The following is a 25140-nucleotide window of genomic DNA, read 5'->3' as shown; positions in this document are numbered from 1 at the left end:
CACAAAAAAGCGCAGTGAGAATTGAAGGGAATAACCTGCTCAAAGAATAAACTAAAGGCACATAAAGAAAAGATTCCGCGCTGGTGTTCTCATTGGTGAACGCTTAGGAACATCTGTGTGGAATCAGAAGGATGATGGCTGCGACCCATCCAAGTCACTTGAGGTTTGGACAAGTACAAGCGGCGGAGCGCAAGTTGGAAGCCACACTCGGGTACTAAAAAGCTGGCCCCCGAGCGCAACCGACACAGTCGTGATATTACAGAGGAATGACAGAACAGCGGGTGATAAAATGCAATGAGCAGGTACAAAAAAGACATGTGCGGCAATGGAGCGTTGTAAGATATCTGGTTTCCCCTCCTGATTGGATGGTGTGTTTGTGGGCACGCGGACTTGCTGAGTGACGTATTGTATAATCACCGCAGTTGTGTTCTGGTCTTGCTTAGGCCTACTGCATTGAGATCATTGTTTCATATTAGTCAGTCATGTAATGTATGAATGGATGTACGGGAATGCTGCAAAACCAAAAGTGAGGGACATTCATCAGACACTTCATTAGGTACACAAACAATCGACAGTAGATCTAATACAAGCGCTGCACAGTGGGTATAAAAAATAAAGTCTGCACACCCCTGTTCAAATGAGAGTTTCTTTGCGTTTTAAAAAAATGGCCAAACTAGATCATTCCTTTTAATTAATTCACTCCTATTGACGGCGATAGACGTCCAGTCCATTTCGGCAGCCAAAAAATAGCACTCTATAATATTTTAATTTATAAAAACATGCAGTAATAACAGAATCTAATAAGAATCCAATAATTTTGCCACATTTCTGGCTTCATTTCAATGTATGTTGTTCTACTCCCGATGGTGGAAAAACCATCCATTAGCTGTTTAAATATTAGTCTTCTTTTGGAGAGAATAAATAATACATGCTTGTATGCATGTGACGGTATGAGATTCTGACGGTATGATAACCTTAGGCACGAATATCACGGTTTCACGGTATCACGGTGCTGCAATTACAGCTCTAAAATGTGTTACTTTGAGATATCTAGGTTTAAAAAAAAATTTTTTTTTTTTTTTTTTACACTGAACAGGATTTTTATTTTTCAAAACATATTAGCAAATTGGAACATAAGTAAAATTTTGACTTAAAATAAATAAAAAAATAATAATAAAATAACTGAAATATTCTAAATAAAATGAAAATAAATGCAGTCCTTTAGGTGAGCGTAAACCCACAGCCACAGCTCAACATTATTACCACCAGAACAACAAATAATTTAATTATTTTTCATAAAAAGCGTTTGTGTATGACTCGTATCATTTTTACATTATACACACACTCGCTTTCTCAACACAGACCATTACCAGGGAGAAAAAAACATTTTACCACCGCTAGACACGCTGGTGTTAACTCTCGTAGCTGGTGGGAAACGTTCATGACAGTTTTTACGAACCTTTGATTTTGTATAAATGCGAAATCATATTGGAGCCATTGCCTCCTCAGCAGCCACCCTCCGCAAACATGTTTTACATATCGGTTGGCCCTCCTCCTGAAAGCCGCGGCCATCTGTAACTTTTCTGTAACTGAAGTATTCCTATACCAGTGGTTTTATTTTCTTCGGTGGGGGAAATAATTCAGGAGTTTCACCTCCTCCAGCCATCATGTAGCACAGCTGACTCACTGACACTCAGCAACAACCGGTGGGGGAGGGTTGAGCCTTGCAGCTGCAAGCGAAGGATTTCTCCCTGCATTTTTGGGAAATTAAAAAAAAGCTAATACCGTAGCGACGGTGTGACGTTTTCATACCACGGTATACCTTGAAACCGGAAATTGGCACATGTCTACATGCTTGTTAAATTATTGTATAATCTGTCATCTTATATATTGCTAACGCTTGTGCTCAACTTGTTTAGATAATTTCTGTGACCCCTATGCTATTCACTAGCCTATTCATAGCATTTTACATTAATGGAGCAACCACTGTAAAGTATTATATAATCCCTGACTGTTAAACTGATATAGTCTATGTTTTATAAATTACGTATAGAAATTGAAAGTTTGTCGTTTTCATGATCCAGTTAGTCACTTGAACCCAGTGAGCTTGCTGACCATCCTGCTGCTCTCTGTCGTCTCTCAGCATGAATGAAGGGCAGACTTGTGCGTCTCAACAGGGGGCTCACTATACTTCTCCGCTTTTTCAACCAACACACCCTTCCCTTACTTCGCCTCCTCTTTCCCTACTCACCTCCAGACTGAACTCTCTTTTTCCCCCAAAGAGGCCGTTTCTGGTTGCCGTGTTTATCCATCCTTTTCACTCTTTTCATCCTCCATCCTGTCTTTTCCAGCCTGCTCTCCCAAAAACCATACAAAAAAATAATACACTACACTCTTGTAGTGCATTCGCAGCTTCCAACTCCACATTTTTTTCACTCAACTTAAAGCAGCATGCATTTTGTTTCCATTAGGACGCTTCATGCAGAACACATCTTCCGTTTTATACAAGAATAACATGCATTCGAATACTTTTAGTTGGCTGCAGTGCAGGTACACACAAAGACTCTAGTCAGTTGTGGTGTAGCAGTGCTGTCTGTGTGTTTTTATACATGAAGAAAAAAATAGCGGGTAAAGAAAACACTCCTCTCTCTTACAGTCTGATGTGTTATTTTTCTCACAATTTATTTTCCAATGGAAATGTCCTACACCCCTCAACAAAGTCCCTAACTATGATTCATTGTAAAAGTTCACAATTTAAATACAATTGATCTTGCCAGATCGTACATCAAAGTAGATTAACATATTCAAACGGAACTCGTGGGCCCCAATCATTTGCTTTTTTGGCAAGGGATGATTCAGCTACCATACAGGGCAGCGAAAGGACAGGGACTCATGGTGGGAAACTCAGTCAAAGCCACAAAGACACGCATGAATTAAACTACTCCAAAAACACTATAATATAATTTAAGGATTACATTGAAGATATTTTTATTTTTGCACTTCACTCTTGGCTCTTAATTAATACTTACTTAATATAAAATGCACTATGGCATAATACAGGGCTCACCAACCTTTCTGAAAATTGTGAACACTTATTAGGCATTCTTACCTGTGATTTGTCATCTAGGCTTGTGTGAGTGCTTCAACATTGACGTCGCGCATCCAAGGATCTTCAGCGGTTCTGATAACGCACTCTTCGGCTTCTCTGTGTTACAGCACGAAACAGAGGCAGAGAAATCGTGAGTTTTCACAGGTGTCATTACAGAATTGAAGGACATTTTATGTCACAAACTTCAAATTTCAAATTTCTGAGTAGAGTGACTTGTCCTGAGACAAAACTTAGAAATAAATGATTGAAAAACCTTTTTAAATTGCCAAATAACTATATGGCCATTCTTCTCTAGTTCCAGCTCCAGTGACCAAATTGAATCTCAGATGTTTTTTTTTTTTTTTAATTGGGGTAGTATTTGTTAAATTGCGGTCTCTTTTAAGTGTGGGAACCTTTCTTTTATTGAACATAATATTTTAAATATTACTTAGTATTCTTGAAATTCATGTCCGACAATGGGCACGCAACCCTGTTAACGTAACGTTTCTATCATGGTATAGGAAGAAAGAAGTGAATAACATAGTTTGGTGGACTAGACCGTTTTCCAAATTTACGTCCTCTGTTCCATTTTCCAGAGTTGATTAAATATGTTATTAATTTTTTTTATATATATGCTGTATATATATACCAGTATATATATATATATATATATATATATATATATATATATATATATATATATATATATATATATATATATATATATTATATGTATATATACATATACATAGGTTTGTCCTCCTGGTCAGCCGCAACAGTTGGCTAAACAACTAGCTTCTACTAACATTAGCATGAATTTGCAACCCATTTGCGGTTATTGTGTCAAGTATTTGAAATACCCAATACATTTTACCATTGACCCGTAAGCTGAGCTAATAATTATTTTTATACTTTGTTTTTTTATTTGATGAATACAGTGCTGGCTTTTTGGCTCCCCTGCAATTCTGTCAGATAATGCTCAATTCCTCCCAGAAAATGATTACAATTACAAATGCTTTGGAAGTAATATCTTCATTTATTTTGCTTGTAATGAAAAAACACAAAAGAGAATGGGGAAAAAAATTAAATCAATATCATTTTGCACAAAACTCCAAAAATGGGTGTTGTCAATAAGTTTAAAGCCCATGGCACTGTGGCTAACCTCCCTAGATGTGGACGGAAAAGAAAAATTGACGAAAGATTTCAACAAACGATTGTGCGAATGGTGAATAAACCTCAACTAACATTCGAACAAGTTCAAGCTGTCCTGCAATCCGAGGGTACAACAGTGTCAACCCGTACTATTCGTCGGCGTCTGAATGAAAAGGAACTCTATGGTAGGATACCCAGGAAGACCCTACTTCTGACCCAGAGACATAAAAAGCCAGGCTGGAGTTTGCCAAAACTTACCTTAGAGAGCCAAAAACATTTTTTAAAAATGTTCTCCGCTCATATGAGACAAAAGTAGAGCTTTTTGGGAAAAGGCATCAACATAGAATTTACAGGGGAAAAAAACGGAGGCCTTCAAAAAAAAAAAAAAAAACACGGTCCCCACAGTCAAACATGGCGGAGGTTCCCTGAAGTTTGGAGTTGCTTTGCTGCTTCTGGCACTGGACTGCTTGACCGTGTGCATGGCATCATGAAGTCTGAAGACTACCAACAAATTTTGCAGCTTAATGCAGGGCCCAGTGTGAGAAAGCTGGGTCTCCCTCAGAGGTCATGGCTCTTCCAGCAGGACAATAACCCAAACCAAACTTCAAAAAGCACTAGAAAATAGTTTGAGAGAAAGCATTGGAGACTTCTAGAGTGGCAAGCAATGAGCCCAGACCTGAATCCCATAGAACACGTGTGGAGAGATCTGAAAATAGCAGTTTGGAGAAGGCACCCTTCAAATCTCAGAGACCTGGAGCAGTTGGCCAAAGAAGAACGGTCTAAAATTCCAGCAGTGCATTGTAAGAAACTCATTGATGGATACTGGAAGTGTTCATTCGCAGTTATTTTGTCTAAAGGTTATGCTACCAAGTATTAGGCTGAGGATGCCAATACTTTTGTCCAGCCTATTTTTGGAGTTTTGTGTAAAATGATCATGATTTTTTTGTTCATTCTCTTTTGTGTTTTTTCATTGAAAGCAAAATGAATGAAGATGTTACTACCAAAGTGTTTATAGTTGTAATAATTTTCTGGGAGAAATTGAGCATTATTATTATTATCTGACAGAATTGCTCAGGTGCCAATGCCTTTGAACAGCACTGTATGTAGCAGAAAATAAGAAAAGAGAACGCTTACTGTATTATTAAGGAATTTGAAGCTTAAATTGCCCTCCAATTTTGGAATGACCCTCATCTGACGCGGGCCACATTTTATACTGTTATCTTCATTAATGATCCTAATTCAGGTATAGGCAAACAATTCTACAAAGGGCCACAGTGGGTGTGGGTTTTTGTTCCAATCCATCAATAGGACACCTTTTCACCAATCTGGTGTCTTACAATTGCAATCAGTTGATTGCAGTCAGATGCTTCTTCTTTCCGCAGAAACGTCATTGGTTAAAAACTGCTGGATCGGTTGGAACAAAGACCAGGACTAACTGCAGCCCAAGAGGACTGGTTTGCCCACCTTTAAATCTAATTTCAAATGTCACCATGTTACATGCAGAATGCTTGTTGGTGCTCCATGGGACGGGACGCCCAACAACAGGAAAGGAGATGTGTACAAATGCACCATGGGAGAGGAAAGCAACTCCAATTGCAGCAAATTGAATTTAGGTGAGAGCCAACATTTTTCATGTGAACGCCAAGTGGATGATTGTTGGTTTCAACTGTAGTTTCCATCTATCTCAGGGGAGACTGCCTTCCATAACATATCCAAAAACCTGAAGAACTCTCATCTGGGCATGACCCTCACGCCTGACTCACCTGATGGCCTTTTGGTATGTCTGTCTCTAAGCTTTTTTTGTACTAACCGTACTCGCCTAAAGTCAACTGGAATGAGCTCAGCTCACCCTTGACATGTCTGGCTCAGGGTATAATTCAGGCTTGTACTACCACTGAGCATTCTAGAAAAATGGAGGGATATATTTGTTCAGATCTAAACTAAAGCCCGCCTACTGATGACCGCTGCTTTAAAACCTGCCTCCCTTCTAATTCGTCTAGTTATGAGACCAATGGCTCACATAGGAGTGCCTCTAAAAGCGTGCATGCGTGTAATTTTGCTTGTCAATGACCCTCAGCGGGTTTAAATCACCGCACGACATTGTGTGCATTGAGTTAAGCATGTGTTTCTTCAGACGGCCGCCAAATTCTCAGTACTGTCGGAGCTCGGTTGTTTATAGTCCATGAAAAGCAGGCCAGCGCAGTACCATTTTCATGCCTGTGTGTGTTTTTTTTTCTTGAGGCCAGTGGTCAGGCCTATAACAGGCTCGGAATGTGTCTTCGGCCTTTTGTTAATGACAGACCTTCAAAAAGCCATAGCACCTCTGTTGATTTTCTTCATCTTTTACACTGCTCGCTTTCTGTCGTCAACTGATCCACTTTCTGTAATAACAGGGCATAATTTAAGACAGGATGTTTCTCTTTTCCCCATTCGACCTGTCCTCTCCCCTGCGGTACTTTGGACTTTTGTCTCTCTGAAGTGTGCGAGTAAGCCTTCTCCCTCACTTCCTGGTTATTCCTCAGCTCAATTAGATCCAAATTGCCTCACTGGTCTGGTGTTCCAACGTTGCCAAGATGACAACAATAGTCCCCCCTCTTTCTCCGCCTCCATGTTCGGTCCCCCAAACCACACTATTGTAATGTTTCCATGACTGACTCCCTCTCATGACTGTTTTTGCTCACTGCCTGCCCTTATTTAGTCACTTTTTTAGCGAAACACCATATGAGTGCACGCTCGCCATTTTTTGTTTGCAACCAAACAACCTCTTTAACCTACTTTAGGGCAAAGTTCCTCAATAAGGAGCACTGCTCACCTTTAATGGGATTTACGGTAGTCTTGTTCCGAGCTTTCAGTGGACTTTAGTAGTACAGTGGTATGAAAAAGTATCTGAACCTTTTGGAATTTCTCACATTTCTGCATAAAATCACCATCAAATGTGATCTGATCTTTGTCAAAATCACACAGATGAAACTACAGTGTCTGCTTTAACTACAACCACCCAAACATTTATAAGTTTTCATATTTTAATGAGGATAGCATGCAAACAATGACAGAAGGGGGACAAATAAGTGAACCTTCTGCCTAAGGAGACTTAAAGAGCAATTGAAACCAATATTTACCAATCATTTTAAGTCAAGTGTGAGCCCAATCACCGATGAGTGATTTAAAGCTGCTCTGCCTACTATAAAACACACACCTGTGGTAAGAATTGTCTTCATGAGAAGCATTGTCGGATGTGCATCATGACTCGGTCAAAAAAGCTGCCTGAAAACCTGCTATCAAGGATTGTTGATTTGTACAAAGCTGGGAATGGATACAAAGCCATCTCTAAAAGTCTGAATATTCACCAATCGACAGTCAGAGAAGTTGTCTACAATTGGAGAGAGTTTGGCACTGTTGCTTCTCTCCCAAGGAGTGGCCGTCCACCAAAGATGATGCCAAGAGCTCAGCGCGGAATACTCAGAGAGGTAAAAAAGAATCCTAAAGTGTCTGCTAAAGACTTACAGAAATCACTGGCACAGTCCAATATCTCTGTGCACATATCAACTGTATGTAAAACTATGGCCAAGAATGGTGTTCATGAGACGACTTCACGGAGGAAGCCACTGCTGTCTAAAAAAAAAACATTGTTTCTCGTTTAATATTCGCAAAAAGGCATTTGGACATTTCACAGAAGTTTTGTCAAAATATTTTGTGGACTGATGAAACCATTGCTGAATTGTTTGGGAGTAACGCACAACGTCATACGTGGAGGAAAAATGGAACTGCTCACCAACATCAACACCTCATCTGCACCGTGAAGCGTGGTGGAGGGAGCATCATGATTTGGCGCTGTTTTGCTGCCTCGGGGCCTGGACAACATGCAATCATTAATGGAAGAATGAATTCAAAGTTTATTAGGATGTTTTGCAGGAAAACCTAAGGCCGTCTGTCAGACAGTTGAAGCTAAAAAGAGGATAGATGCTTCAACAAGACAATGATCCAAAATACAGAAGTAAATCAACTTCAGAATGGTTTAAGAATAACAAAATTAACGTTCTCTAGTGGCCAAGTCAAACTCCAGACTTGAACCCAATTGAGATGCTGTGGCATGACCTAAAGACAGCGATTAATGCCTGAAATCCCAGGAAGCTGTCTGAACTACAGCAGTTTTGTAGAGAAGAATGGGCCAAGATTTGTCCTGATCAATGTGCTAGACTGAGCTGCAGCTACAGGAAGCGTCTGGTTGAAGTTATTGCTGCCAAAGGAGGGGCAAAAAAATATTAAATATGATGGTTCACTTATTTTTCCCCCTTCTGTCATTGTTCGCATTATATACACATTAAAATATGAAAACCTATAAATGTTTGAGTGGTTTAGTTAAAGCAGTTTTTTCATCTGTGTGATTTTAAAAAAGGTGAGATCACATTTGATGGTGATTTTATGCAGAAATGTGAGAAATCCCAAAAGGTTCAGATACTTTTTCATACCACTGTAAATATACACACAGTGTGTGACACAAGTGAACCAATCAAATATTCTGATCAGAGTAGCTTTGCAAGTGAAGATAGCGGTTGTGAGAGAGTTAGGCGATCAGTGAGGATGAGAGCAGAAAATGTGAGAACAGGAAAAAAGGATACGTGAGGGTGAAAGTTATTTACTGTAGTTGTTAAAGGAAGACTTACTGGAATCTAATTTCATGATTAAGCCTTTTCTGTCACTTTTTAGGATGGATTTGTGTCCAAGATATGGTCCGCTATACTTTTAAAGTCACCTATTTCATAGAAAATTTAGGATCAAGTGTTAACCTAAAAGAGATGTGTAACGTGTGCTTTTGGCAGGTGTGTGCGCCACTGTTTTCTCAAGAGTGCGGCACATCCATGTTCAGCACAGGCATCTGCGCCTCCGTCAGTGACGACCTCCAGCCAAGAGAAACAATTGCTCCAACGGCGCAACGTAATCGTCACACAAACTATCGCATTTTGACCGATGTAGCACAAACTGAACTAAATATCATCTTGCAGGGTGTACAACCTACATGGACATAGTGATCGTGCTGGATGGCTCTAACAGCATTTATCCCTGGTTTGAGGTGCAGAGCTTCCTCAGCAACATCCTTAGCAAGTTCCACATCAGTCCAGACCAAATGCAGGTAAAAGCTGTATTATTACTCCCTCCAAGCACAAAGACAAAAATGGTTTTGTGTAACTGAATAGTTGCACTACTATGAATACTAATAGGAATTTTCAAAAGGGACTACCAAATTCATTTCATTCATTTCAACCCTTTATGTGGCACTCATTTTACTTATTGGCTGCCAGTGTTGTACTGGACATCCAATTCATTTTGACCGGAAGAGGCTGGCAGCGAATGAGATCTGTCAGCCCCCCAGTCAAAATGGATTTTTTTTTTTTTTTTTTTTTTTAAATCAACTTGAGTTTTAATTGGAGGCTATAGCAAGATTGCGTATCTGTTTTTATTCCCTCCGCCAGTAGATGAAACCTACAAAAAGTGGAGGTTATATATTTGGTTCCGTATGTCTGTCTTTTTGTTTTTATGTAACTCAAGAAAAAATTGGGGAATTATTATCAAACCTGCTCATATTAATTTCAATAATTTAGTTTTTGTGAACATTTTATTAATTCATAGCTGTATTCATTCATTAAATACATAAAATAATATTGAAAAATGCAATAATGAATGATGATTAATCATTTTTTATATGTAATTCGAAATAAGACCTGCTGTACTTGAATACCAAATATTCATACTATGCCCTGCTTGACCAAAAATGTCATGTCCATGTAAGTGGATGCCAGGCCTTTATGAGGTTACACTTATTTACAAATCCATATTTTATAAAGTGTTGAAAGTAACAAATTTTGGTAGAACTCCAAATTTACCACATCATGGGCAATAGGGGTGGGAAGGTCTTGGTATCTCACGATACGATACGCAATACAAAGCTCACGATAACGATGAGATCACGATTTAGCAATACAGCGATTATCGATACATTGGTCAGGAAATCGTTCCACAAAACAATTAATAAACATGAAAAATAAGCTTATCGCTGGTAGACGTCCGATCCATTTGAACTGGGAGGGTGAACGAATATTCATTCACTGCCATCCCACCCACTTCAAACGGCTCAGACGTCTGTGGCGGTTAATGGCAACCAATGAGTTTCATTTGGTGGCATTTTAGGTCATTTGCTGTGGATTTTGGGGCATTTACGGGTCACTTCCTGTTGATTTTAGGGGCATTCCCGACTCACTTCTCGTTGATTTTGCATGACTGAACAGGAAATGGCTGGGGAATCTCCCCAGATGAATAGGCAGTGACTCAAACTCAACAGGAAGTGACCTGTATATGCCCTAAAATTAACAAGAAGTGACCAAGAAGCGCCCCAAAAAATTGGAGAGACTGGTTGCGAAAGCTCTGGTTTCAAATTAACGAATGATCATTCACCTCTGCCAGTCTAACTGGATTGGGCGTCTACTGCCGTCAATGGCAGCCAGAGTTAACAGACACTGTTTTGGTTATGAGTGGGAACCTCTTGGTACCTCACGATACAATAGGATTTGCGATACAAAGCTCACGATGACGATGATCTGACGATATGGCGATACAACAATTATCGATACATTGGTCAGGAAATCATTCTAGGATATTCTACAAACAACTAACAAACAGAAAACAAGCTCCTGCTGTGAATTCGAATGAGTTTCACTAGTAAACGTCCAATCCATGTGAACTGGGAGGGTGGCAGCGAATGAACACTTGTTCATTCGCTGCCATCCCTCCCACTTCAAACAGATTGAAAATCTATGGCTGTCAGTGGCATTTAAGGGTCATTTACCTATTGATTTTCAGTTACTTCCTGTTTATTTTGGGGTATTTTATGGGTCACTTCCTGTCAATTTTGAGTTAAAGAACAGGAACTGACCTGGAAATCACCCAAATGAATAGGCAGTGCATAAAACTCAACAGGAAATGACCAGTAAATGACTTAAAATGAACCGCAAGTGACCTGTAAATGCCCTGAAAATCAGACAATGAATGTGAATGCTCTGGTTTCGAATGAACGAACGTTACCAGTCTAAATAGATTGGGCGTCGTGCACAGTCAATGCAGCCTTGGAGTTAACTGAGACACTATTATAGTGGAAGATTTTGGTAGCAACTTGTTGGTTCCTTTTTATTTTTATTTTTGTAGACATTGACACCTTTTTAAAATGATATTTCGATTCTTTGCAGGAGCATATCGATAACCTTTTGGGATACAAAGTATCACGATATATCACCATTTCGATATTTTGTCACACCCCTAATTTTGGTGGCAACTTGTTGGTTCCTTTTTTATTTTTATTAATATTATTATTATTTTTAAACATTGACACCCCTTAAAAACGATATATAGATTCTTGGCAGGAGCATATTGATAAACTTTAAGGATACAAAGTATCACGATATATCACCATTTCGATATTTTGTCACACCCCTAATGGGCAATAGAACTTTAGAGGTTCCACTATTTGTTGGAAGCTATGAGAAAAGCTAAATGAGCCAAAGCATGCTTATGTACAGAGAAGTAATTTGGCAAATATGAAGCGCGTGTATTGCTTCTGTGACATCAAGGGGCATTAAGAGGCCAATTTGAGGCAGTGGAGGAATGGAGGAAGGCTGGAGGGGGTGTAAAAGAAACAGGCAATGTGGGGTGAAAAGGAAATAGTTCTGGTTTCTCAATGAAGTCCAAAATTCCATCAACTTGCTGTTTGCTTTAAACGGTGGGGCTGTTGTGGGTTGTTTTATTACTGGGCTATATTTTCTCGATTACAACTAATTATGCTTTCATGCTAAATGTACTCTAGCTCTAAATACTTCTGTGACATCAGACATCCACTTATGATGTGTGAGGAATAGAACATTAGATTGTAGAGATTGACTTGTTTATGAAGTGTGGGATTACAACCACCTTCATCATTGAGGTAATATGTTTGCATACGTGTTTGTTTGTGTATCAATTAAGGTAGGAATCCTGCAGTATGGCGAGGTGGCACTTCACGAGTGGTCCCTGAAAGACTACCAGACCACACAAGAGGTGGTGGAGGCCGCCAAGAACATCAGCCGCCAGGAGGGACGAGAGACACGCACCGCATACGCCATCAATATGGCCTGGTAGGCCTTGCCTAACGCTATTACTTTTGGCCTGTTGCGAACATTCCCCATAGTATTTTCTCTGATTCAGTCTATGTGTAATGTGTAGACCTTCAAACAAGGATTTCCACAATTAATAACACTGCGCAGTTGACCCATAATGGCAAAACAACCATGTTGAGTAATAGATGTGATCAGCAGACATGCCACACCAAGCATGCTGCCGGATGCTTTCGGGGTTTTTCCTGGAGATGGCTATGCTCAAGTGGAATATTTCTGCCATGAAGACAAACCCAGACGTGTTGTTAATATTGGGCAAAGAACCATATTTGGTAACTTAAGTATATATTCAAAAGCGACCCTGATCACCTCACCGTTAGGAAGTTAAATGTGTGGTGTTTTTCTGCCAACCAACAAATGAAGACAAATTATAGCTTGCCATTCAATATACTCTCTGTATTATTTTATATATCTAGTAACGTACAATTGACCGTTTATAATTAAAAAAAAAAAAAAAACTAATAATTATTTGACTACCGGTAATTACGTGAAAAAATGGGATCCACCGCCACTAAAATTAATAATCACAATAAATAAAATATGACAAATACCATGAACAAATGAAAAATATTTTGATGTTTTAGAAAAGCAGTACAAGTGTGAATCAAAATCATGAAAACGAATGAGACAAATTGAAAAAATGTCAATCATGCAATATTTTTTAAAATTAAAGAGACTACAAAAAAGGTTCAATCACATGACAAAAGTACATATCATTAAATGATAAAGTAGTGTAGTGTAATATGACTTGACTAAAGGTTTCATTAATATCAATAAATGCTAATACCGAAGATGTAAATTTAAATGATTATTTTTAAAGCAAAATATGGGAAAAAAAACAGAAATAATATAATCACACATTGCTAGGTGTAAACGAACCAAGCATTTCCTGATAACCCTGATATGTTAAATGTGCATATTACGTATAGTGGTATAAAAAAATATCTGAACCTTTTGGATTTTCTCACATTTCTGTGTAAAATCACCATCAAATGTGATATGAGCTTTGTAAAAATCACACAGATAAAAACGGTGTCTGCTTTAACTAAAAACGCCCAAACATTTATAGGTTTTCATATTTTGATGAGGAAAATATGCAAACAATGACAGAGGGGGGTGGGGAGAATAAGTGAACCATCACATTTAATATTTTGTGACCCCCCCCCCCCCCCTTTGGCAGCAATAACTGCAACCAGACGCTTCCTGTAGCTGCAGATCAGTCTGGCACATTGATCAGGACTAATCTTGGCCCATTCCTCTCTACAAAACTGGCTTCATCCGTGGACTCCTCCCATGAACACCATTCTTGGCAATTGTTTTACATAAAGTTCATGTGTGCACAGAGATCTTGGACTGTGCCAGTGATTTCTGTAAGTCTTTAGCAGACACGCCAGGGTTCTTTTTTACCTCTCTGAGTATTCTGCGCTGAACTCTTGGCATCATCTTTGGTGGACGGCCACTCCTTGGGAGAGAAACAACAGTGCCAAACACTCTCCATTTGTTGACAACTTCTCAGACTGTCGATTGATGAACATCCAGACTTTTAGAGATGGTTTTGTATCCTTCCCCAGCTTTATACATATCAACAATCCTTGATCGCAGGTCTTCAGACAGCTCTTTTGACCGATCCATGATGCACATCAGACAATGCTTCTCATCACGACAATTCTTACCAGATGTGTGTTTTATTGTGGGCAGGGCAGCTTTAAACCACTCATCAGTGATTGGGCACACACCTAATTTAAATTGTTAGGTAAAAATTGGTTTCAATTGCTCTTTAAGTCTCTTTATTTTTCCCCCTTCTGTCATTGTTTGCATGCTGTCCTCATTCAAATATGAAAACCTATAAATGTATGGGTTGTTTTAATTAAAGCAGTTTTTACATCTGTGTGATTTTGACAAAGAACAGATCAGATTGGATGGGGATTTTATGCAGAGAAGCGAGAAATTCCAAAAGGTTCAGGTACTTTTTCATGCCACTTTAATTGCACCCAAACACACCCTTATATAATTCTGGTGGGAGGGTCACAAAATTATTTGAATGAGCCATAATAATTGTTGGTTAAGTTCCTTTTAAAATTCATATGCTTCATATTTTGCACCAGTGTTTCCATTACATACTGTATTCAATTTTGTCCAGATTTCAATTAAATGGGTTAAATCTATTTCCACGTGTGCCCTGCAAAGGGTTAAAGATGAGTTATAAAAAGAAGACATAGGGACAGCCACTTTCTCGTGAAATAAGATATATACTGACAATATAGTTGCAATGTGCTCCTTTAATTTGCTCCAGATCCATCATTACACGCAGAAAAAAATCTGTAGGAGGGGGCGTTGCCAGATGATCTGCTAAATCCAGCCAAAAGAAACAGCTCTATAGGTTCAAACCACAAAGTCTTTAAAATAAGCCCTTTTTTTTCTCCTTTCAAAATAAAAATTCCTGCTTTATTAAAGTCATACCCCCATAGGGGACCTCAATCTGGGTCTGCCGTGACACGCGCTCCAACACATTAAATTGGAGAGTTCCTATTTTGTGCTTCATTTATAATGTATGCGTTTAAAGGGTGTGAGTAGAAAATAAATGCAGTTCAGTTGACTGAAAACTACATTTTGCTTAGGTGTGAGTGTGAATGATTATTTGTCCATTACTGCATTGTTTTTGTAGCATTGCGGGCCGACTGATGTAGAAGTACGGGGACCACCCTGTTCTGAAAGCTATAAAACCATCAGCCAGTGTGTCTGTCTGGTCTGTAACACAGTGTTGACCTCAAATATTGCGTGTGATCTGCCTTTGTTGGAACCACACGCGCACACACATAAGCTAAGTGATAGCAGGGTTGGCATTGGAGCAAGCAAACAGGAGTCACCGGCTGCTGGCTCAGCATGGCTGCAGGTGTGGCAGCGCCCGGTCAGCCGAACTGCACTCCCGCAGCTGTCAAAACACACATGGGCACTCACTCTCATGTCTTCCCATCGACTGCCTTTACTTCCTTTCTGCCTTTAATCCTATAAAAAGGCAATAATTGAACTCATTGGCTGCCACTGACATACAATCAATTTTGATTGGGAGAGACTGGCAGCACCAGCACCTCCTAGTTTAAATGAATTGTACATCTATCGTTGTCAATGAGTTAAATAGTATTGAATTATTTGTTGAAAATTAACTTTAGAGCATTGTTAGGCCATAACCAGATTGTACTACTATTTGTAATCATTTTGATTTTATTAATTTTATTTTTATTCATTCGTTCATTGTCCAAGCCGCTTAACTTCACGAGGGTCACAGGGGTGCTGGAGCAAATCCCAGCTAACAATTGGGTAGTAGGCGGGGTACAACCTGAATCGGTTGCCAGCCAAACGCAGGACAAAAGGAGACAAAGTCACTTTTGTTTTTATTAACATTTTATCAATTTTAACCCAAAGAAAAAAAATGTTTACAATTACAAAATAATGTCAAATGATTAAAAATTTTAATCGAGTTAATCATAGCTTAAAAATTAATTAATCGTAATTAATCGCAATTCAAACCATTCATAAAATTTGCCATATTTTTCTGTAAATTATTGTTGGAATGGAAAGATAAGACACAAAACGGATATATACATTCAACATACTGCACATAAGTACTGTATTTGTTTATTATAACAATAAATCAACACGATGGCATTAACATATACATTCTGGTAAAGCAATCCATGGATAGAAAGACTTGTAGTTCTTAAAAGATAAATGTTAGCACAAGGTATAGAAATTTGGTATTAAAACCCCTCTTAATTTTTTCGTTTTAATAAAATTTGTAAAATTTTCGATCCAAAAATAAACTAGTCGCTCGCCATTGTTGATGTCAATAATTACACAACGCTCATGGTGCCTAAACCCATAAAATCAGTCGCACCCAAGCGCCAGCAGAGGGTGAAAAACACCAAAAAAAACACAAGTAACAAGTGGACATGACACTGTGCTGTCATTTTAATCTGTTTGAGTGGGGCATGTGCGTTAATTGCGTCAAATATTTTAACGTGATTAATTTATAAAATTAATTACCCCCCGTTAACGAGATAATTTTGACAGCCCTAAATAATACATTTATAATTGAGATATGATGTCCACACTATGGGTCCCGTAGGCCACACTTGACCCAAAATGTTCCACTTGTGTGAATGTTTGGCCTTTATTAAGTGTTTTTCCAAATGAAAAGAAGTAACTTGCCCTATAAAGGATCAAGGTCAACTTGGACACTGCAGGGCATTTATATAGATTATTATAGTCTATTCCTTATTAAAAAAAATATTTGCTCAAATCAGTACCACAGTCTCCTTCAGATCAGATAAGGCAATAGTGTAAAATGTGTTTGCCAAACTAATTTTACAGTAGAAAACAATTGTTCCAAATTTCTTTCAAACCACATTGAGTTAAATGTTTGAGATGAATTTCAGATCTACATTAGCACTCGGTGATATGCAATATGCCACAACTTATTTAATTACTAATTAACTTAATTATTTTTAATTATCAAATGAAAATGAGTTCAATCAAAAAAAAAAAAATTGTCTTTGGCAGTGGCTGATTCTTTTGCAATGTAAGAGTCATTTTCATTAATTGCTGTGCACCATATGTTTGTGTTGTGTGGAGATTTATCACACATCAAGTTCCACACCATTGATTTATGATGTAGTTGTGTATTCTTACAATATTTTATTAAAATTGATGATAGTGATGATCAGTGTTGGGAGTAACGTCATTATAAATAACGCCGTTACGTAACAGCGTTATTTTTTTCAGTAACGGGCTAATCTAACTAATTACTTTTTCCGCCGTTACAACACCGTTACCGTTACTGACGGTCAAAAGCGGTGCGTTACTTTGAATAAATTGAAGAAACTACCAGCCGTGTCCAGTCGACTCTCTGCTCTGTTGATTTGTCATGCAAGACTTGGGGTGCGTTCAGGTTCGAGAATAGCGCACGTACTTCTGACTCCAAGCTGTTTGTCCCTGCTCATTCAATTAGACAATGCTTTCCAAAGTTTGGTAACGTTTCTGTGTTTGCTACACCTGATGCTAGTCTCCCACTGTCAGCCAGCAATAATTCTGCTTCCATCTTGAGGACGGCAGATGCTTTGAAGGTGACGTGAATTGTCAGGAAACGAGCCTACCTAACGCCGGTAACACACCAGCAACGTGAACATCGCGTCAACGATCTTGCCGCGATTACGCTTCGGAACGCGGCCGTTAAATTCAAATCAGCCAATGCACACCAGTCGCAGTGCGTCCGCATGTTAGACGCGTCCCAGAAGCGCAAAACGCAACGCACGCGAAAAGAACAGCAGAGTTTGTTTTTTGACGCGAGACGCGGCCCCCCTGCGTCAATACTACTAGGTAGGATCGGGCAGGCCGGAAGTCACTCGTGTAAAAATACGGTGGATCCGGTCGATTTTCAAAATAATATGCAATCGTAACTTACAATATAAATAAAATAAATTGAAATGAGCTAAAACACCTGTAATTAATACGAATAATACACAAATCCTGCTACACAATTAAATTGATTAATTTCTGCGTGGTGCTTTAACTTGAGAAAAAACATCAATAAAGCTTAGAAAAATGTTCATAAGAAAAAAATAAGTGATTGAGGCATTTAATTTGTAAAATACATGTTAAAATCTTTGTCATTGGGGTTGCTTTTTGCTTTAGCACATGACTTCTTTTTTCTTCTTTCTTTCAAAAAGAAAGCTGGCCAATACGAGGGGTCTGAAAGGCAAAGTGTTGTTGTTTTATTACCTTTAAATACCCGCTATTCTCGCGCGATCTTGCAATCCTCACGTGGACCGATCGAGCCGCTCCACAGACGCGCTGCTCGTGAAACGCGTCCTATGGAAATTGACGCCGAGCGTCACTGGTGCATTATCGCGGCGGGATCGTTGACGCGACGTTGACGTTGCTGGTGTGTTACCAAATGCAGCCCCTCGAGAGATGCGATGGAAGTGATTGTGATTGGCTGAGGGTTAGTCATGTGTCGTGGTAAGCCAATCAGAGCCGGTGATTTCACAAGCAAACCGGAACAGCGCGTGCGGCAAACACACACGGAAAACAGATGCACAGGGTCGGGATGGCAGAGCATTCAGAAGAAAAATTGTCCTTTAAGAGGTGGAGATAAGTTTGTCGAAATTAAAGGAAAGAACCTGCATGTAATGTGTAATTTATGTCCCGGGGCAAAGCTTTTGTCGACATCTGTGGTAAGCAATTCAAATCTGCCGAAGCACCTAACAAGTTACCTAACAACTACCTGTCTGTTCTACTGTATTCCACTGACTCGAATACTGCTCAGAAAATTTCTAATTCTTTGACATACAAGTTCTTTTTAAAGTAACGGAAATAGTTACTTTCCTTGGTAACTAGTTATTTTTACTATAGAGTAATTCAGTTACTAACTCAGTTACTTTTTGGAAGAAGTAGTGAGTAATGTAACTAATTACTTTTTTAAAGTAACGTGCCCAACACTGGTGATGATAGAATTGATGATGGTCCATAATTTGTTATAGCTTTGGCAATATACAGTATCATGAGTGTGTGCGCGAATGGATGTTCGTCTCCCTGTGCCCTGCGATTGGCTAGCAACCGATTCAGGCTGTACCCCGCCTACTGCCCATAGTTATCTGGGATTGGCTCCAGCACCCCCATGAACCTGGCAAGGATAAGCGGCTCGGAAAATGAATGAATGAATGAGTATCATCACATTGCCCAGGACGAGTCTTCATCCATAAGAACTTGTCATCTTTACAAAAACTGATAGCCCGCATAATGGAGGTGACAGACATGAAATCCATCCAATCCCCATTTACATTGCTGCCTTTTCCAAACAGTTTCTGTCATATTTTTCCCACATGGATTTGCAAAGCAATCTGTTTGACAAGACAGTCTCAGAGGAGATAAAGATGTAGAATAAATCGTCAAGGATTACATGAGAACATTTTAACTACGTCGCAAATATTTCAGTACTTTTATGTCTGACATTACACACGTGAGCCAAAAAGTGTATTTTGACTGTTCCTTAACAACCGTCGGAGTTAAAAAAGGCTTAACTCTTCCTCTACTGTTCTACTACAGTCCATTTCTGAAATCCGTCAGTCAATCTCAGTTAATCTGTGATTGTATATGACACCTTTTCCATCATCTAAAAGTCAAACAAAGGTCGTACAGAGTAAAAGGACATGGCAAAGTAAAGCATCAATTTCAAACAGAAGCCTCCAAGTGGATTAGTCATTCTTTTTCAATTCGCTCCACCCGTTTTCGCTGCGCTCTTTTGGCCATGCAGACCGCGTCGCCATGTGTCACTACTAGCGCACAAGTGCGACTCTATAAAACAGCTTGTAAATACTTGGCATGCTGCAAATTAGTTCATCTTTCAACTCCCCCTCTGACTTCTTTTAATTTGGATGCTGTATGTGGTTTCATCACATTTTCCCTATTTTAACTCCCACTGTTTAGTTCACATGAGGTCGACTTGCACTTTTTACTCATGATATTAGCCCATTATGCAGCACGGCATACAAGAAGTTCGCACGTATGCTGGCAATTTTAGCCTTTCTTGATTGAAGACTCAAAATTGTCCATAGATTTCAATGTGAGTGTGAATGTTCTAATGTGCCCTGGGATTTGCTGGCGACCAGTCCAGGGAGCACGGTGACCCTATTCTCTCACTCATTTGTCTATACCTCTCTGTTTGCCTTTCGTTGGTTCCTTGCGTCCGCACCCAGTATAATTTTCAGACTGCTTGGTGGGAGAAGAAAACGGTTGTTTTTAACTTTTGCAGTGCGGTACTGGCAACCACAATGTTAAATTTAGCCTAGAGGCTGGAGCGTGGCCTGAGAATGACTTGAATGACTATGCTTCCCATACAGTGTGTGGATATGTGTGGCTTACCAGGCATAAAGCAGGTTCCACTGAGTGATGGTTTTCTACAGACAAACAGGGCGCGGCTTCTGGTCAATCCATGCGTGTGTTGGTCGTGTAAGCTTCCTCTCTATCGTGGCACCATTGCAAAGGAATGCACAGATGCCCTGAAACACACATATGCGCATTACACACACTGACCACTTTGGAGGCAATTGGCGGCAACATTATTCGTGTCAAGTATGACGAATGTGTGGTACACTTTGGATCCGCACTATTCCATTTAATTGAAGTTCCAATGCAGTCTAACCATTAAATGGTATATGATCCTATAGCGCAAGGGTGGGGAAACATGAAAAATATGATGCAAAACATCAAACATTTTATATATGGTTTTAATTGGTAGGTGGGTTGGATCAAATGCTCAAGATGTTCTTATGTGACACATAGGTTGGACTACTATCCTTCTCCTTTGGGCCCTTTCACTCCGGGAGTCACTTGATTTCTCCTTTTGTGAACAAAACCGTTGTTTTTGTGTCTATAGTACTGAGGCCTTCAGTGCCGAGCGTGGGGCACGGGAGGGGGCAACCAAAGTGATGATTGTCGTGACGGATGGGGAGTCGCATGACGGTGAAGAGCTCCCCGACGCTCTACTGGAGTGCGAGACCAGAAACATCACCAGATATGCCATTGCTGTGAGTTTTTTTTTTTTTTTTTAAACAGATTAAGACACATACGTTACAGTATTCACCTACTTTTGCTGAATTTACTTTTTGATATTTATCCATATTTTCAGGAGTTTGTTTCTAGTCAGAGCTCATATAAAATTTTTCTGTCACACTCAGGTGTCCCTATTGGCCAATGGGTTGACAAGTCACAAGAAACTGAAAAACATTTCGCATTGAACTTATTGGTCAGACCAAGACTCACTAATGAACAGCATTATTGGGGCACAACTAGGTTAATTGCTGTTCTGTCTAAAATATACAGTACATCTATAAAATATTCAGATTGTTGATTTTTTTTTTTTTTTACCACATTTTCTTAATTTGAAGCCTCGTCGCAAAACGGAATAATTTCATCATCATTCTGTCCTTAAAATTCTACACAAATTAACAAATAATGGCAATGCAAAGAGTGTCTTGGGGAATTTTTGCAACTGTATTAAAAATACAGTATTAAACATGCATCACGTCTATATTCACAGCATTTGGTATGAAGCTTGAGTCAATCCTTTATATGGCAAGGGACTATATTTGGTTAGAAAATAATAATAATAAAGAAACCTCACATTTGTGGACATCCCACTGCCACATTGTCACATTTGTACACCAAATGTTAATATTGTGGCCTACATGACTCAAAGTGTGATGTCTACATATGTTGACGCCAGGCCTCCTTTATAATTACACGTAGAATGTTTTTTTAAACTGGCAAATATGGATTACTAAAACCAAAATTAATAAAATTAAAATGAATTTAAAAAAAATACAATATAGTTATTGCCCCTAATAACATGTTGTTGTTTTTTAATTTCGTAGTAATCTCATTTGCTGTCATTGACAACGGTAGACATACAATCATTAAAACTGGGAGGAGTGGCTGTGAATGCTCAACTTGATCGCTGCCAACCATCCCAGTCAAAATAGATTGGGCATCTAGCGCCCTAAATGGCAGCCAAAGAGTTCCCTATAATAAGTTAAAAATGTTTTAAGACGTGTGTAGCTAGCGAATACATGTTAAATCTGCTTTAATTACCACAAAGTGCATGCGTATGAAGAATCCTTACACTGTTTGCTTCCATAGCTACCCACTCCCTCAAGTAATCACACAATACCACGCCAACCCCAAAATAGCATCTTGAAACTGCCAAATGAACCCTTTGGTTGCACTAAAATAACTCAGCAGCAGGAGGAATAAGCACTGATTGTCCAGCTCCACCCGACAAGTGGCGACTGGAGATGGTTGTTGTGAGCGAGGGGCGCAAACTCCCACATGACCACAAAAGAAGGCGTGTTACCTTTTGTCTTGAAGCACACAGCAACACGTGGGAGTCAACGAACAGCCTCAGAGTCATTCACAGTTACGCGTCTTACTAATGTTGCCCACATTTAATGCCATAATTGCATGTTTTGCATGTTCCATGTGAGCAACTGTTTGTGGTTTACACAGGAAGTGGAATAGCACTGCTTCTCATTCAGATTCTTAAGCACAACTTATATTTGAGATTGATTTCCAGTCCAAAACTTGGTAGAAAAAATATTTCTGTGTGGAATCTCTTAACCTTTTACCTTCCTTTCGAAAACGGTACATTTTCTTTGTTTGTTTGTTTGTTTTGGGCCTACAATCATGTGAAGAGTCTTGGGTTTACTTTCTCCTATGGAATTGGTTTATTCAGACCATGGACGTTTGCCCAGTACATGTACATAATGTATGTAATATTGAGAAAAAAAAATCTATTGTCTCTTTAAATAAGTCTTTGATTAAAATTTAAATGGAGGCTGGGAAAGTTTATTGGAACTTCAATTCATTTCAATAGGGAAAAGTGATTTGATCTCTTTTGCCTCCGCATTAGGAAGGGGGCGTCCTTGGCTCTGATCATTGCCAACATCGATATTAATGCGCTTTGCTATTCTCACATTCCTCTCTCAATGTGTGCTTTACCACTTAGTTTTTTTTCCCCCTCAAGATTTAAATGTAAAATACGCAACTTTGTCCCAACACTTTCCAGGTTTTGGGTCACTACCACAGGAGGCAGCAGGACCCTGATACCTTCATCAATGAAATCAAGTACATTGCCAGCGATCCTGATGACAAGTACTTTTTTAACGTGACGGATGAGGCAGCGCTCAATGACATCGTGGATGCTTTGGGAGACCGCATCTTCTCACTTGAAGGTGCGTGTGACATCAGCAAAAAGGCTAACGAATGAATGATGCCTTCAGGGCACTTATGGAAGCAACGGGAAATTCAAAACAGATGATTGCTGTTTTTGTACCTTCTTTTATTATAGTACACTAAAGCCCCTTTCACAAACATATCCCGGTAAATTCCCGAGTAAGGTGACGTGGGATTTACTCGCGTCATTGCTTTCACGCATGTAGAGATATCCCGGAAATGACGCTGGTTGGACACTTTCAGACTTGTCCCGTGTTGCCCACTGGCGCTCTCTATGCGGAGAGAGCTGCTAGCACAATTTTATAACCCGCACATTATGTCATTCTTGGTCGGCATCGGCTGTCAAGCCCAGGTGATCCAAGACAAGGGTGCCGAGATATTAACTTGCTGGGCGTCATTTGACACCTCTGGTGCCCTTGTTTTGAAATCCCCTACGTTGTGCTGGTATTTGAGTGTATTTGTTTTGTTGTCTTATTAGCCCTCTGCCTACCACTTAGGTTGATATTATTGATCCCCGTCGACCTACTGTCACAGACCCATTGCGGTATTCCCCCTTTTCCACGATCGCTTGTATTTTTGTTTATATTTAACCCTTGAACGCATCCCTCCGTTATTTTCTGATTTGAGGTACAACCTTGTTTTCGCAGTTGCGGACCCTAACATCGGCAACGAAATAAAACCACATATTTCCAAAGATGGACGATGGACTCCTCGGCTGTATGATCCAGTAGCAATTTAATTTCATCATGTTTTCAGTGTGATTTAGCTATTTCCAGCCTGCTATGTTGATAATTGCGATGTTTACCGCTTTTCGTCTTACTGCAAAGAAAGACGAAGTGAGAATCGGCCCGCCATGCTATTTACATCATCAGCCATCGAGCTTTGACCCGGGAATTTAACGCTTGCTTTCACATACGCTTCGTGCCGGACATTATACTAACATGCGACCCGCTAAATGATCACGTAATCTCCGTGTCAATCGACCCAGGAAATTGCTTTTACATACAAGGGCTCCCCATTTAAATCCTGGGATTTTAATGGTGTGTGTATGTGAAAGGGGCTTAAGTTTGACGAAGAACAAAATTGATTCTAAATGATACTTACAATATTGTCAAATGCTTTATTGTCATGGAGTAAGTCCCTTAATGTTGGATTCTTTTCAGCTACATGATATTGACCCTCAGTAAACACAGGATCGTAAGAAAGTAAGCACGCTTCTATGAAAACTCTTCATTGAAAGTTTAGAAACATAAATTGAGACACACTGGTGAGTTTTAAAGTGAAAGTACTGTACATTCTATGAATAAATTTGCTAAAGGACCGGAAAGCAAGGAGGCACTGGCGCAATAGTTAGGGTTTCAAGAGAGGAAGTCGGATGCAAAGTTATGCCACCAAAAATGTGGAGAGAAAATAAAAGAGCAAAGGAAAAGGGTGAGGCTTTTATGTCACCCGTGGAGTTTGGGGTGAACAGGAGTGCTGAAGAGGAGGAAGGAAGGGAGGACGTTTAAAGCAACATGAAGATTAGGATTGCTAACCTATGTGCGGTACGCTTCCTCCACCTTCAGGCACACTAGGCAACCAGAGCTCCTTCCACATGGAGATGTCCCAGATCGGCTTCTCCACACACATGCTGGATGTAAGTCCAAGTTGTTCATCACTCACTGTGTATCTCGTGTTGTGACGGTGCGCTACCATGTCATGTTCAGGATGGAATTCTGTTTGGGATCGTGGGTGCTTACGACTGGGATGGCGGTGTCTTAAAGGAGGGCACCAATGGGAGAATCATGCCGGCCAGGGAGGCCTTCGAGAGCGAGTTCCCCCTGGAGCTAAAAAATCACGCAGCTTATCTAGGTAAGAATGACATACACCTTGTGATTGCAAAGGCAACTTGTGTGACAAATTAATACTGTTTAC

The 25140-nt window shown here is 39.6% G+C and overlaps 1 protein-coding gene across 1 annotated transcript in view; it reads left to right on the top strand.

Moving 5' to 3' along the window:
- Positions 1 to 25140, top strand: part of itga10 (integrin, alpha 10) — a 38048-nt gene that overhangs the window by 6678 nt on the left and 6230 nt on the right. Inside the window, exons 2-11 of the mRNA XM_057834613.1 lie at positions 3128 to 3239; positions 5744 to 5853; positions 5929 to 6017; positions 9061 to 9175; positions 9244 to 9371; positions 12251 to 12399; positions 20873 to 21023; positions 23060 to 23225; positions 24792 to 24862; positions 24933 to 25077. Of these exons, the coding sequence (XP_057690596.1) occupies positions 3128 to 3239; positions 5744 to 5853; positions 5929 to 6017; positions 9061 to 9175; positions 9244 to 9371; positions 12251 to 12399; positions 20873 to 21023; positions 23060 to 23225; positions 24792 to 24862; positions 24933 to 25077 (1236 nt within the window). The remainder of the gene's footprint in view (positions 1 to 3127; positions 3240 to 5743; positions 5854 to 5928; positions 6018 to 9060; positions 9176 to 9243; positions 9372 to 12250; positions 12400 to 20872; positions 21024 to 23059; positions 23226 to 24791; positions 24863 to 24932; positions 25078 to 25140) is intronic.

Source organism: Corythoichthys intestinalis, chromosome 4 (assembly GCF_030265065.1).
Source record: "Corythoichthys intestinalis isolate RoL2023-P3 chromosome 4, ASM3026506v1, whole genome shotgun sequence".
NCBI classification, from domain to species: domain Eukaryota; kingdom Metazoa; phylum Chordata; class Actinopteri; order Syngnathiformes; family Syngnathidae; genus Corythoichthys; species Corythoichthys intestinalis.
This window is presented reverse-complemented; position numbering and strand designations above follow the sequence as displayed.